Source organism: Eurytemora carolleeae, unplaced genomic scaffold, assembly GCF_000591075.1.
Source record: "Eurytemora carolleeae unplaced genomic scaffold, Eaff_2.0 scaffold38, whole genome shotgun sequence".
Classification (NCBI taxonomy): Eukaryota; Metazoa; Arthropoda; class Copepoda; order Calanoida; family Temoridae; genus Eurytemora; species Eurytemora carolleeae.
This window is the reverse complement of record NW_019396060.1, coordinates 183,907-199,662: the sequence shown is the minus strand read 5'-3', so window position 1 is coordinate 199,662 and position 15,756 is coordinate 183,907. Positions and strand designations below refer to the sequence as shown.

The window sequence follows — 15,756 nt, the reverse complement described above, 5'->3', positions numbered from 1 at the left end:
TCTGCAGTAGGGAGAAAAGGATAACGATCGATTTGCAGTGGGATGAACAGGAGAGCAGGGTCTGCAGTAGGGTGAACAGGAGAACACGAGATCATGAGAACAAGATATACAGTAGGAAAAACAGGAGAGCATGAGAACAGGATCTGCAGTAGGGAAAACAAGAGAACAGGAGAGCATTAGAACAGGATCTGCAGTAGGGAAAACAGTAGAACAGGAGAACACGAGAACAGGATCTGCAGTAGGGAAAACAAGAGAACAGGAGAGCATGAGAACAGGATCTGCAGTAGGGAAAACAAGAGAAAATAAATATATCAGAAGAAGATTATTTGGAAAAGGAAAGATAAAAAGAAGGAAAAGAAAATAAGAATAAATGTAGATTGTATGCGTAGGAGAATTTAAAAAGTTTAAAAGAGAAGAAGATAAGAAATAGAAGAGGAATAAATGAGGACTTAGTGCAAGACCATGTGAAGAGAGGGTTAGAAACTTAGAATTATAGAAGAGAGAGGGAAAGGGAGACGTAAATAAGTTTAAGTACTTCCTGTTCCATGTATTCTATAAAGTACATATATTGCAAGAAAATGAACAGTATTTACCAAGGAGAATTGAATAGAAGGAGAGGGAGATAGGGTTTCCGTACACTTTGCTGTGACGTTTTTGGACTGCTGAAGAACTAGTTTTTGCGTAACAACAATAATAAAGATTGTAAACAATCACACAAATGATAAACAAACATCTGGCATTTCTGGCGTTAGATGAAGATTCACCGTATACTAACTCATGTTTGTTTACATTAGATCGGCTGCATTTGTTATTGTTGTTACGCAAAAACTAGTTCTTCAGCAGTCCAAAAACGTCACAGCAAAGTGTTCGGAAACCCTATCGCCCCCTCCTTCTATTCAATTCTCCTTGGTATTTACTAATGTTTATTTAAGTTTAATGGTGTGCTGAAGAACTAGGATTGAGGTGAATAACTGTCTGTTATGTGTGTAGGTAAACAGACAGTTTAATCTAATAAATATATGAAATGTCCCGTCTTATGTCTATGTGGGACCCAGGGGACCTTTCCAGAGACCTTCTTCAATCCATGTTAGGATATTATCAGGAATTTCGTTAGGCCCGCAGCTGGGGGGGGGGGCACACTATCTGAGACAAAAAAGAAGAAAATGAAAAAATGAAAAGAAAGAAGGAAAAAAGGGGAGAAAATTAAAAAATACCGAAATCTTTCTATGGCGCTTTGCCAAAGAAATATGTTGGTAATCGGGCATAAAATCCAATTTTTGTTACTAATATAAGGATTATTTTTCTTTAAATTAAAGAAAAATTAAGTGTTCTCTGAAATAAATTATTTGGGAAGTGTTATTTTTATCGTGTCTTGTGAAATGATAGGTTTAAGTCATTTTTTTGTATTCTCAGAAGCTTTTCTTTTTCCCTTTTTTATTAGATTAATGTTTCTAATGAACCATCGTACAGCAATTGTGACAAATTGAAATTTAGATAAGTATGGTCAGGTTTAGGAGAAGCTGTTTGAACTCATCCTCAAGCTTGCAGGGGAGTTTTTTTTCGAATTTTAGTTCTGGGAAAACTGTAGATTTTCATGCTTAAGCTTTTCTTGATTTTTACAGGCTTTTGCGTCCATTACTTACCCTGTATTAAAAATAAGTATTGGCTATTCGTGATTCAAAAGTTTTTGCATTTATTTATAGTTTAACTCAAAAATCTACATCGTTTACCAGTTTTTTTGGTTTTGATGCAAATATGCTTCTCGATAGTAATTGAGGGAAAGAAAACATACTGCAAATCAGGCAAAATATCTAGCTTAATAATCTGTAATGCGTGATAAGCTAAAAATCTGGTTTTTAGTCATTAATTTTGACCCTTTTTGAGTTTTCAGGTCAAAAAAAATTTAGCATTCGGCGCGCCCTTCAATTACCAATATTAAGAATTTTTATATTTTACAATTTACAAATTCCTAGCTACGTGCCTGGTTTTCGTTGCTGTTGACAAGTTTTTGCCACACTGCTCGCATTTTTTTGCTGTTTTGAATTTTTATTGTTTGGAAATGTTTGGTAAGTCAAGTCAGTAAATTTCCAGTTAATATCGATCTGAAAAAAACGCTGAAACGATTTTAAAAATAAATCCTTATCATGGAATAACCTTTTCACTGCAGAATAGGAAATTTATTAAATTATTTTCGCCGATGTTTTAATATTAAATCTGCTATTTTTATGTTGTCTACTATAAGAGCTAATGAGTGAACTCCCTTCCTCTCTCCTGGGACTAGTTTCTCCGTGTCGTAAATCCTTCCTGCACTCGGAGACGTTTAACTGAACCAGGAGAGAATACAAATCGAAGAATTTCCTGAAAAAACTTTATCAAGAGATGATACAACACAGTTTAGGGTTCAGACACTGCGGACATTTCTTAAGCGTCGCAGAACTTGAAGTCTTGAATTATTTTTTTTTGCATTTTAAAAGAATTAGATACACTTACTGAAGGTGGAATATTTTTAATTTTTATATCTGATTACTCCGTAGAATGTACAGGTCTGTAGGACCTACACCTAATCATATTATGCTGTATCCTGGCTCCTACCCCTATATCCTATACCTGAATCCATGTATCTTGGACCCGACCCCGGTATCCTTGACACTACCCCAGAATCCTTGATCCATTACCCCTGTATTCTAAACCGTAACTCCTGTTTCCTGTTCTCTTACCCCCATAAAAAAAAACACCCAATGTTACAAACATCCAATGCAACAAAACGCCCAATGTTACAAAACGCCCAATTTTACAAACATCCAATGCAACAAAACGCTTAATTACAAAACATCCAATGCAACAAAACGACCAATGTTTAAATACGTTCAAATGTGTACGTAAAAAAGAAAATGAAGTTCGATTTTATCACTCCACGTTATCCTGGACATTTCCCCTGGATCCGTCCCAGTAATCAAAACCCCAATTCCTGTATTCATGACCCTACCACTTTATCCTAGGTACTACTCCTGTATCCTGCATCCTACCCCTGTATCATGGACACTCTTCTGTATCATCGACACTACTTCTGTATACTAGACACTAGTCCTGTATCCTAAGTAATACTCCTACTACCCCTGTATCCTGGACCCTACTCCTGTATCCTAGACCCTATCCCTATATCCTGGACCATATCTCTGTATCTTAGACCCTACCCTACCCCTATATCCTGGACCCTACCCCTGTATCCTTGACACTACCCCTGTATTCTAGACCTTACATCTGAACCCTGGACCCTACACCTCTATACTAAACCCTACCCCTGTATCCTGGACACTACCCCTGTATCCTGGACACTACCCCTGTATCCTGGACACTTCCCCTTTATCCTATTCTATATCCTGTGTCCTGTATCTCAAACTGGAACCTCGATGTCCTGGGGCCTACATATTTATCCTGGCCCCCCCCCTCCCATTCCTGGACACTAACCCTGTATCCTGGACCCTACCCCTGTATCCTACTCTATATTCTGTATCCTATATTGTTTGTCTAATGTGTGTCCGGGTATGTCTAATCTGCAATAATTGGACTGGGTTGGAGTGGTATTACCATGTTTCTGTCATCTGACCCTTTCCTAGCTCGCAATCCTGTCACTCAAACCCAGGGGGAAATTGCAGATCTGGAGAACCCGGAGAACCATCTTGATAATTCTCATTCTCCTCTAATCCTTCATTAATCCGGCAATATTAAGGTTTACAGTTTACCCTTTAGAATAGAAAAACAATTTTCTTTTCAGGGTTGTACACTGAATACTTCTCCTGTCTAGATTTCACAAAAAAATCTTAATCAAAGAAAAATTTAAGTTTTAAAAATTATTTTTTTCTAAATAAAGCATTATTTTTTAGCCGATGTTTTCTGGAATATATTATACATATAAACCAAGCCCCAGCCCCTGGTAATGACCAAGTTGTCATTTTCGGGTTTTAATTCTTTCACAGTATAATTGCCAAACGGATGTTTAAACACTGTGGCTAGGACATGCAGGGAGCTAAACTGAAACTAAGATTTTTTTACAATTTTTTCTTACAGGTCATTTCAGGAAATTTTTCTTTGTGTGCCGATGTTTTCAGAATTTGATGAGAAGGTTGGGTTTCCGTTTCTCCGTATTCAGTGTACTCCAAAGATTTCTCTTCGGTATCATGAAAAACCATACTCCGGCATTATATATTATATAATAAATAATTAATCTTTTTTCATATTCATATTGGACAAGTCGGGGTAAACCTTGTTTAGGCGATATATGAAAACAAAGAGTTCTGCTCAAAAGTTTAATTTTGGTCGTTTTTGAGTTGCACAGAAGCAGTAAATAATGGGAAGTTACGAAAGTTCTACAATCTACATCATATACTCAGATCTACAGGGTTACCCAAAAAGGATGAGACGATTGTGCGGAATTTCTCTAGTTCCCTTTTCTTAAATTCAGGTCAAAATTGGTTATTTCCGTGCTTTCTCATTCAGTAAAAATCAAAATTCTAAATTGAAGACAAAAACTAACAATAAAGCTTAAAATCGACATGTTTTGAGTCGTCTTTACAGCATTATCTTTTGCGAGTTTATAAAGTAGGAAATATTTCGTGTTTCAAATATTTATATTTTTACTATTAGACAATTAGTAAAAATCATATTTGAGCACAATTTTTTATTCTTTAATTCTCTTTTTTTAACCAAATAATAATAGAAAAAAAAATTGTATTTTTTAGTTTTAGTGGGGGGGTGTAGAGATGAGAAAGAGGGAAATCGTGGTGTAAAATCTCTACATCAACCATTCCTACAATTTTTTGTATTCTTATAATTTTGTTTTTCTATCTGGTAGGTTGATTGGCCTCTCATACTGGTCATCTCAGATCCAATTAGAACCCTTCTACCCCCTACACCCAAAGAGAATAGAATATATATTAGAGTGGAATTTACTAGAAAAAAGTGTAAAAGGGCCATTTTGTTGTACTGTTTCCATACTGCAGGTGTACTTACATATTTGTGCTATATAACCTTTTGGGCCCTGGAACATCATTTTATAGAAAATCTTAAATTAATATTAAAAGAAAACCAAATTATGAAATAGGCTGGTTTCATAATTGACCAATGATCATTTCACATAGACTCTATGCCTTTCACTTTACAAACGATGATTTTCCGTTATAACTATAAATCAAATGATGTTTTTCATTCGCCTAATTCATTTTATAAAGTTTATTGAACACCTTTAAAAAATTTGAAATTAAAATGGATAGTCTAGAGAACATACTGTATCAATATACTCTGCTGCATATAATTTGTGAACATTTACATGATTTGTACACTTTGAACTCCCTTTCAGGCTGAAAGGGACCGACAAAATTCATACCGAGGGATTTTTAAATTCCACTCTAATATATATTCTTTGCCTACACCCTACAGGTTGTCCCATTAAACATGGAAGTTAAGTAGCCACTTCTATATCGGCTTTGTTCCCAGCATCTCTGTTATGACAATAACCGTCTAAAACTACTAGTCTCATGAGTTCCCATGTTTATCAGGGCACGATCAGGATATCCTTTAGGCTATATCCAATTTCGCACTGTCTTATAATAAAATGATATGAAAACCTATGTAAACCAACAATGACAACTATGGATATATTAGTGATCCTCGTGTAACCCTGCAAGTGACACCTTCCAATCACTATTCTTTTCCTCGACAACCCTTGTTCGAGATCTTGACCAATTTCAGCTCGGAAGCCATTAATAGGTCCGTTTCCACTTGATAGGTTGATGACACACCTACAACGAACCCCTTCTCTTAATTACGTTATAAACCTTCTCCCGATAAATCCTATTGTGCTCATTAATCAATATACAGTGTATACAATCAGTACTATCTCTATTATCCTTTAAGCATGTTATCCAACCAATAAGATCAAAGACTCTTCATCACAATACAGGGTTACCCGGAAAGGATGAGACTTCAATGATGACTGGTTTTAATTAATTGTTTTTTCTCCTCCATTTTTGTTTTCCTTCTATAAAAGATCAAAAACTACCACAATTTCTCATTTTAAGGGGTTGAAGTAAAAATAAACACAAGTTTTTAATTGTTGCAGGTTTGGCTCTGTGCTCAAAATATACCAATAGCTTGGTATATCCAATGGCTTGTTCTTGTGTTTACAAAAAACTAAACTTCCAAAACTGTCAAATGACCGATTTGAGTCAATTCGTTGAATGTGTTCGCGAAGCTCCAAACATTTCTGTTCTTCTAATGTTTATTTTATGAATTTCTTAGTGTCTGTTATAAAGTCCCCTATTGCAGTCAACAGAAGTTTTTTGTAATTTATCCACTAGTCCAATATATAGTCCCATAATTGTAGGTCTGGGTAGTGTTTAGTAGTAAATAGTTCCTGGAAGTACTACAGTGAAACCCTTAATAACGAATACATCGGAAGAATTTATCAAATGTCGTCTTGAAAATTTTTCAATGAGTTTTATACTATATTAGGTAAACTTCAGTAATTGCGAAATTAAATAAATAGCCATGAATATGCAGGAACAGTTTTAAAGAGTTCCATATAATCATTTAATTAAAAAACTAAATATCTGCAACACTCCATTATCAGAAAGTGAAGAATACGACATTTGATGAATTCTTTCGATGTATGCCAATAATCCATATATAATGTCTTTCTGTAATCCCTCTGCCCTTGTTTGCCAGTAATTAGGGGCTAGCACATTTTTTCTCCTCTTATAGTCTGCACAAGTCCTAATAGTCCGATATAATCCTTATTATTTCTTCAAGTTAAAAAAAATAAAATTGTAAGAACTTCTATAAGAAATGATGCACGAAGCGCCAAAGAAAAATGTGTGAGGGAGGGGGGCAAAATAGGTTCGCCCTCCCCCTAGATGCGCCACTGCGTTAAAATAAAGTTAATGTAACCAATACTAAAATAGTTGAAAACTTTACAGAAATTCTATTTAAAATTTTTTGACTAAATTCTTTTTCTTCAAATTCATTATACAAAGTTTGTTAGAAAATGCGCACAAAAATCGATATTCATAATAAAAAGTGTCATGGGAGGCACAAAATGCGGGGGGGGGGCGAAATCTAGTTGCGCCACTAAACACTGAAGTTTGTCAACACTTACAACTACATTATCTTTGAAACGAAAAAATCACAAAAATTAAGAATTCATACTTTCAAAGTTACGAAGTTGACTGTAACAAAACTTGCAAAAACGTTAATGAAACGGTCACTTTATACAAGGTCTTCTAATGTACTAATTAAAAAAAAATTAAACAATGAAAATACTTTTTTATTGATATATCTGAAAATCACAGTAATAATAAAATAAATTTAATATTTAATCATAAAACAATTTAGCAAAATTAAAACTCTAAACAAGAAAAAATCCAAAAAGAAATATTTAAATATTGAGAAGTGTGCCAACTGTGCTGATCTACTAAAAACTATAAATAAACCAAGAACCAAGAAATGGAGATTGTAGATGTTGCAAGTAATTAGAAAGATTTGGTCGATATAAAAAGCAAAATTATTTTTAAACACACAATCTTTAACAAGAATTTTAGCCGATCTATCAATCTAATATTCTAAAGATTTTGATTGGAGGCTTGAATATATTTACTAGTAAAAAATTGTTACGCAGAATAATTCTAAACTTTTCAATAACAGGCTCTACGCAATTCCTACGTAATGCTACGTATTAGATTTATAATCAGGTCGACTAGACTCTAAAGTCTCACTGGAGTCAAAAGGATTCTAAGGATTCCATGGAGACCAGGGAGTCGAGGGAACCCAGCAAGTCAAGGGATCACGGAGAGGACATAAAGAGTCTATGAAATCCATTTTTAATGGAGTTCACGGAGTCCAGGGATCAAGAGAAGCCCAGATATTACGTTGAATCCATCGAACCCATAGAATCCAGGTTGAATGGAGTTTACGGAGTCCAGGGATTAAGAGAAGCCCAGATATTACGATGAATCCATCGAACCAATAGAATCCAGGTTGAATGGAGTTAACGGTGTTAAGATCAATGGATAAAATAAACCTGGATTACTAGGAAGGAAATTCAGATAATCATGTTTTAGAGAGACAGATTAAAATTTTCCTAGATGTATCTTGAATATCTTGTACGGGAGACGAAATCACTGGGACGGGATGAATGAAATGTGGATGGGTGCAGACTGCGGATGAAGAAATGAAAATGAAAGATGTAAAAGAGTTTTGAGAAAATGAAATGAGGAAAGGGGTAGAAAGTAGGAATTGCTGGCTGATTGCTGTAAGAAATGTCTTGTTGAAGGGATGAATGGTAACTAAATAAGTGCTGGTTGAGAGCTAAGCTGAATGAAGACTGGATGACTGATGCCTGGAAAGATGAATAAGTTTAGGTTGGTCCACATAGTCTGGACCGTTCTTCAGTAGAGTATGAATACTAACTCCCAGCATAGCTGAAAATTTACTAATTAATCATTAATTTTTAAATACATGTAATTTGATAAAAATTAAGCTAACCTGTCCAGAACAGGATGGAAAGAAGGATCTCTGTGGAGTACTGTGCTGGAAGAGTCAGCGATAGTGCGAGCATAGCGAGTGACAGAGCAAAAGCGATGGGCAGGGCCAAATACCTGAAGAGTTCAAATAAATAAACATATGTTCAGTGAAGGTTCGTAATCACATTAAGTACTTCTTGGTGAAAATCGAGTATTCTTTTTCTCTTGGAGTATTGAAAACTCCTTCATAATCAACCGTTCCTCTCCTGGAGTCTTGGAGTACTGAAGAGTGAAGACTCCTTGGTTTCTAACCTTCCTCACCTAGAGTACTGGGGACTTCTTGGTAACTAACCATGTATCCTTCCTACCCTGGTGTACTGGGGGATTCCTTGGTAACTAACCTTGTATCTTTCCACTCCTGGAATACTGGAGACTCCTTGGTAACTAACCTAGTAACCCTTCCTCTCCTGGTGTACTGGGGGACTACTTGGTAACTAACCTAGTACCCTTCCTCTCCTGGTGTACTGGGGGACTCCTTGGTAACTAACCTTGTATCCTTCCTCTCCTGGAGTACCGGGGACTTCTTGGTAACTAACCTTGTATCCTTCCTCTCCCTGAGTGCTGGGGACTCCTTGGTAACTAACCTTGAATCCTTCCTCTCCTGGAGTACTGGGGGACTCCTTGGTAACTAACCTTGTATCCTTCGTCTCCTGGAGTACTGGGGACTCCTTGATAACTTACCTTGTATCCTTCCTACCCTGGTGTACTGGGGGACTCCTTGGTAACTAACCTTGTATCCTTCTTCTTCTGGAGTACTGGGGACTCCTTGGTAACTAATTTTCTATCCTTACTCTCCTGGTGTACTGGGGGACTCCTTGGTAACTAACCTTGCATCCTTCCATTCCTGGAATACTGGGGACTCCTTGGTAACTAACCTTGTATCCTTCCTCTCCTGGAGTACTGGGGACTCCTTGGTAACACCTTCAGTTGGAGAAACAACATGATTTCCGACAAAAAGATCCATAGAATCCTGAAATATATACGTTTACCTTATAAATCAGTTAGTTTACTTTTACTGTAACAAATAAACAATGACAAATGACCAATGAATATATAATACTGAACTTTTAACACCATCCTTTCTAATCTGGCTTAATCTAGTACCATGTACAAGTAGTATAACATTAAAAATATCACTCACCTGTCTAAACCCGTCTGCAAAATTATTCTTGAAATATCTGATGGCCGACCTCCGACCATCCTCCAACAATCCCATCTTCGTCCTTTGTCCTGTCCTCGTGAAGTCAGTCTTCAAAGCTCCTTTGACAAAAATTCAAATCAGATATGAAGTTTAGAAAATTTAATATAAGATTAGAAACGAAAAAACAGAGATTAGAAAATAAAATAAGGTTTAGAAAATAAAATAATAGAGATTAGAAACTAAAAAGCAGAGATTAGAAAATTAAATTACAGAGATTAGAAAATAAATTAAGTTTAGAAAACAGCAAAAGCTCAATAAAGGAAGTCTAGAGCGCACTGAACTACTAGTGTGGATAAAGAACTAAAGGTTTCGATGTTGAGTACTTGATCAAATATCGTCTTCGTTTGTGAACTCATTGCAATTGATATTCCTGTATACAGATCTTCCTCCCGTCCCAGTATACTGTATACTGATCATATACCTGTCCCAGTATACTGTATACTGATCATATACCTGTCCCAGTATACTGTATACTGATCATATACCTGTCCCAGTATACTGTATACTGATCATATACCTGTACAAGTATACTGTATACTGATCATATACCTGTCCCGGTATACTGTATACTAATCATATACCTGTCCCAGTATACTATATATTGATCATATACCTGTCCCAGTATACTATATACTGATCATATACCTGTCCCAGTATACTGTATACTGATCATATCTGCATGATCAGCCCAGACTGTCTTGAAGAGTTGTTCAACAGAAATCTGATTTTCAATCCTTAAACATAATTACAAATGATAGAGGGAACACCCTCACCTTGAACAAAATACAGATTTTGAGCAGGGGTGGAGGTTTTTTTAAAAAGATAATTAGTATATTTATATTTAGTTTTAATGCGATACAACTAAAAAAAATTCGCAATATTTGCCAAAATATCTATATTTAATTCTTTCTCTCTTGTTAACCCGAAAAGAAGTTTTTAAAACAAAAAGTTAAGAATTTTAGATTTTTTTCTTAAGTGAGTAAAAACCCACAAGTTAATTACCTGGCATTGTCAGGAAGGACACCCAGCCTCACCAGGATTGCCTGCAAGTTTCTTCGAGCCAACATGGATTGAACTTAAATAAAAAATGAATAAGTTTTTAGCACTCCAAACTATCAAAATTACATAAACAAATCTTGTTTTCTATGGGAACTGGGAAGCCCCATTTTTATTTATTTTTTTCCCTAAATTAACTTCGGGCCAACCACTCAAAACAACCAACCCTGGTTAGGCGGGTCCAAACTGCATAGTAAATTGTGATTGCTTATTTGTAATATCTCATGCTTTGTAGTTTAATAAAAATATGAATGAATGAATTAAAAATGGAAAAAGAAGCTTTCTCCCCCCCCCCCCCCCCCCCCTCCCTCGGTTTATACCCTTAGATATTACATAGCTCCTCGAGAAAATCCAACTATTCCGGGTTCGGGGTTAATATTGTTTAATGTTTACTTTCTCACCTACATTAGTTCTATCTAGACAATCTATACAGTTGGTTCGGAATACTCCAGTCTAAAGTTAAACACATAAAATTAATAAAATGGCGATTATGTGAACATTTCACGGATTATAAATCCATTAAAGAAGGCTGGCAGATTTTATAAGACATTCATGGTTTGTTGGAGTTCTACAGGTGTATTTCTTTTAATTGACTTTGCAATTTTATTCTTAAAGCAGATGTTGTTAGAACAATTCTAGGTCATCATTGAAATATTGCACTGCAAACTAGACAGAAGGAGACGTAACGTAACATCACTGGTACAACTTTGTGACCTCGTAGCTTCTCTAGTTTTGACTTTACGCACAAGTGTGAGAAAAACAATTTTTGGGGGGAATATATGATAGAAATTCAAAATATTTTTACTTTAGTTTGACGTGATCGGCCCGGTCTTCTCTTATATTTGTTCTAGACGCCNCCCCTGTTAGATATAGCAACCTCAGATTATACTATTCCATGGGGGTAGTAACTTTTGTGTGGATTATCGTCAATCTAAAACACTTGATCCCTATATCCAATGTTGGCACGTTGAAATTTGAGAATAAATCCTTCATCCTTCAAATAAAGTTGTCTCTACAGGGTATGATCACCATGACTTTAGATTTGATCTATTTAAAAGATTGAAAACTAGTTTGCTAATAATGCTACCTGTCTCAGCAGTGGAGTTCCATTCCTAGAGTGGAAATATTGAAACTGTTCTTCATACTGAGCTAATCTATCCATCAGTATACTCAACCTATCCCACCTATACACAATAATAATAATAATACTGAGTATACTCATTTACTCAACCTATCCCACCTAAACACAATAATAATAATACTGAGTATACTCATTTAATCAACCTATCCCACCTATACACAATAATAATAATAATACTCAGTATACTCATTTACTCAACCTATCCTACCTATACAAAATAATAATAATAATACTCAGTATACTCATTTACTCAACCTATCCTACCTATACAAAATAATAATAATAATAATACTCAGTATACTCATTTACTCAACCTATCCCACCTATACACAATAATAATAATAATTCTCAGTATACTCCACCTGTCCCACCAATAAACAATAAAATGATAATTTTATGAGGAAAAAATGTAATAATGGAAATTCTTAAACGAGATGAAATAATCTTGATGTATTCTTTATATTACCTCATCTTACTGCACTCCTTGTGAAAATCAAAAGCTTCGTAATAAACATCCTTGTTGTTCACCTGGAGACAGTTCAATAATCAGGAGGGTACAGTTCAATAATCAGGAGGGTACAGTTCAATAATCAGGAGGGTACAGTTCAATAAACAGGAGGGTACAGTTCAATAATCAGGAGGGTACAGTTTAATAATCAGGAGGGTACAGTTTAATAATCAGGAGGGTACAGTTCAATAATCAGGAGGGTACAGTTCAATAATCAGGAGGGTACAGTTCAATAATCAGGAGGGTACAATTCAATAATCAGGAGGGTACAGTTCAATAATCAGGAGGGTAAGAAATAAAAAACTAAGGATTATAAATTATCACTTTTTAAAGCACTAATAGTAATCAACAATTAACCTTCATTCGGTTGAAATCTAGGCCGCGATCCAATCAAAAATAACCGCCAAAGGTCAGAAATTAATGTTACAATTGAACAATAAAATTGAAGTTAAATATGAAAATGAACTTTGAGAGAAAAAAAACTTTTTAAAATAAATAAACGTGTTAGGTTTACTTAAATCAACATTGAAATCTTTTTTTCTGATCTAATCTTGAAGTATTTTTGAACTATTCCTGTTTGTGAATCATCTTTAAACTCGTCTCCAGTCTTCCTTCAGATTTCTTTTGATCAATTAGGTTTACAATAACCTGCTGTCCATACAGGGGGACCTAGAAAAATGTAATCAATCAATCAAATAAATGACAAGTAATAAATATTAGTAAACTAATAAATTTAAAAATCTAAAAAATATTAAATAATACATCAATTCGTATATAAAAGCATTGATAAAATTCAAAAATCAATTAAAAAATCAATTAAAAAATCAATTTACATATCAATTTAAAAACAATTAATAAATCAATTCAAAAATCATTTTATAATTTAATTTAAAATTCAATTCATAAATCAATTAATAAATCTAAGTCAATGCATAAATTTATTTATAAATGAATTCATTAATCAATTAATAAATCTATTTTTAAATCAATGCATAAATCAATTCATCATTCAGTTCATAAATGATTTCATAAATCAATCAATACGTCATCACTCAATCAATCAACCATATTCGTCTTGATCTTCAACCTTACTTTGTCTGGACTCTACCTGAGCCTGGAAATGTTTATTGAATGCCTCTGCATGAGGTTGATGAGGCTCCAGGGTTGGGGGAGGTTTATACTTCAGGTTCGGTCTCTGCTGCCAGAAGAGCGGGATACTTCCCCTAGTATGGATATAACTAGCAATATCCGTCCCAACCTAGACGGGGTAGAAGAATTGACAAATTTAAAGGAAGAATGTTGAATTTTAGAATTGAATGTCGGGCTAACCATAGATAGAACAGTGCTTGATGGTTGAAAGGCATGCAGCAAAGTATGGACTGATGGCTAGTATTTTTAATTCAGTCAAATTTTTAGCCGAGTATTTGAGAAAACCTAAAGTATACCAGTTTTGGTTTAAGAAAGCCGTTTCTGTCTGGCATAGATTGTTTAACTTAGATCATATTTTTTAAAATCATCAGAAAAAATAAGTGGATTTTGATTGATATAAATTATATATGATTAGTCCTAAGGCCATGAAATTTCTGATTGAATTTTAAAACGTTGTAATAAGAAAATAGTTTGCTAGACCTATTGTTTCCAAATATTGGAACAATTAAAGAAATATTTCCAACCTCAACAATTTGCTCCGTTTCTACATAGTTTGCTACAAATCCGTTCTCATCTGCTCCGCGGACAAACAGACGTGTTCCAACCCTCTCAGTGCTCCGTCTTAATCAAATACAATCTAGATTTCTCCATTGACATGTTTTTAAATAATTAATAAGAGCTGAAAACTTAAGAATGTTATAGAACAAAAAAAGACTGCGAGGAATATGTCAAAAATAGCCAGAACATATTAAGAGCTGAATATACATTGTTATAATGAAGAATATCAGTTTATTAGCATTCCATTTTTATAGTCTATAATTTTTCAAAGGTTTACATTGAATCGCTAATTCTAAATTATATTCAAATTTTAAAAAAACCTATTAAACAACAATCCATTTATGAAATATAATGTTGTTTGTATTTTGTTATCATATTTATGAAATATAATGTTGTTTGTATTTTGTTATCATATTTATGAGATATAATGTTGTTTGTATTTTGTTATCATATTTATGAGATATAATGTTGTTTGTATTTTGTTATCATATTTATGAGATATAATGTTGTTTGTATTTTGTTATCATATTTTTGAGATATAATGTTGTTTGTATTTTGTTATCATATTTATGAGATATAATGTTGTTTGTATTTTGTTATCATATTTTTGAGATTTAATGTTGTTTGTATTTTGTTATCATATTTATGAGATATAATGTTGTTTGTATTTTGTTATCATATTTATGAGATATAATGTTGTTTGTATTTTGTTATCATATTTTTGTCCTGATAAATTAGAATTTAGTATTTAATCAAATAGATTCTAGTTCAATAGAAGGCAACGTAGAATTTGTACACTCTCAGTACAGCTGTATTCTTAAGTCACAAGTGTCAACTTAGTTTTTGTGTCCGACAAAATTATTAATAATAGTGATAATTTTAGAATAAAGTGCTTATCTTACAGTAAAATAAGAGCACTTCGTGTTCTTTGTTTTCTGTTTTTATACTTTTTTCGTTTTCCTTGTTACATTTGACACTTGTGACGTAGTGTATAATTGGTCCATATTGTAATTGACAATCTATTTGGTATTTACCTAGATATGATCGACCAGATAAACCTGTGTCCTGAGATAGAACAGGAGTTTATACTCACAAACCCATGGATCACAGGGAGAGCATAACAGTGCAACTAAAAAGACAAATATTATAAATCTATGTAGTTAATCTTATCCATACATAGATGCAATCCTCATTTAACAGTTCAGGCAGGAGGATGAAAGTACAGAGCAGGGAGAAAGGAATAGAAGGGAGATATAACTGAGGCGGTTCGCCCTACCATATGATTATACATGCTTTGCAGACGGGTACTCCATTTGAATAAGAAATATTTGTCTTATGTATAATTACCGCGTATACAATAACCTATTCTGAATATTTCCTATACAAATGGAGTACCGTCTGTAAAGCATGTAAAATCATATGGCAGGGCGAACCGCGTCAGTTATATCTCCCTTCTATTCCTTACTCCCTGGTACAGACATAACTAATATGAAGCGGAATGAAAGTCGTCTTTAAATTATAAATATCGCTACAGATTTGTTCACGGAACATTTTCAGAGTTGTAAAA

General features: G+C 34.2%; 1 protein-coding gene across 2 annotated transcripts in view; it reads right to left on the bottom strand.

The window, feature by feature from the left end:
• Positions 1-7,623: 7,623 nt before the first annotated feature.
• LOC111708610 (phosphatidylinositide phosphatase SAC1) overlaps positions 7,624-15,756 on the bottom strand; it is a 27,730-nt gene continuing 19,597 nt past the window's right edge. For both annotated transcript variants that reach the window (XM_023482049.1, XM_023482039.1), the window contains 13 exons: positions 15,224-15,318; positions 14,156-14,252; positions 13,591-13,740; positions 13,056-13,151; positions 12,441-12,502; positions 11,921-12,017; positions 11,235-11,286; positions 10,780-10,852; positions 10,423-10,511; positions 9,718-9,836; positions 9,452-9,546; positions 8,539-8,651; positions 7,624-8,474 (listed from right to left, as the gene is read on the bottom strand). In XM_023482049.1, the coding sequence (XP_023337817.1) occupies positions 8,362-8,474; positions 8,539-8,651; positions 9,452-9,546; positions 9,718-9,836; positions 10,423-10,511; positions 10,780-10,852; positions 11,235-11,286; positions 11,921-12,017; positions 12,441-12,502; positions 13,056-13,151; positions 13,591-13,740; positions 14,156-14,252; positions 15,224-15,318 (1,251 nt within the window). In that variant the 3' untranslated portion in view covers positions 7,624-8,361. The remainder of the gene's footprint in view (positions 8,475-8,538; positions 8,652-9,451; positions 9,547-9,717; positions 9,837-10,422; positions 10,512-10,779; positions 10,853-11,234; positions 11,287-11,920; positions 12,018-12,440; positions 12,503-13,055; positions 13,152-13,590; positions 13,741-14,155; positions 14,253-15,223; positions 15,319-15,756) is intronic.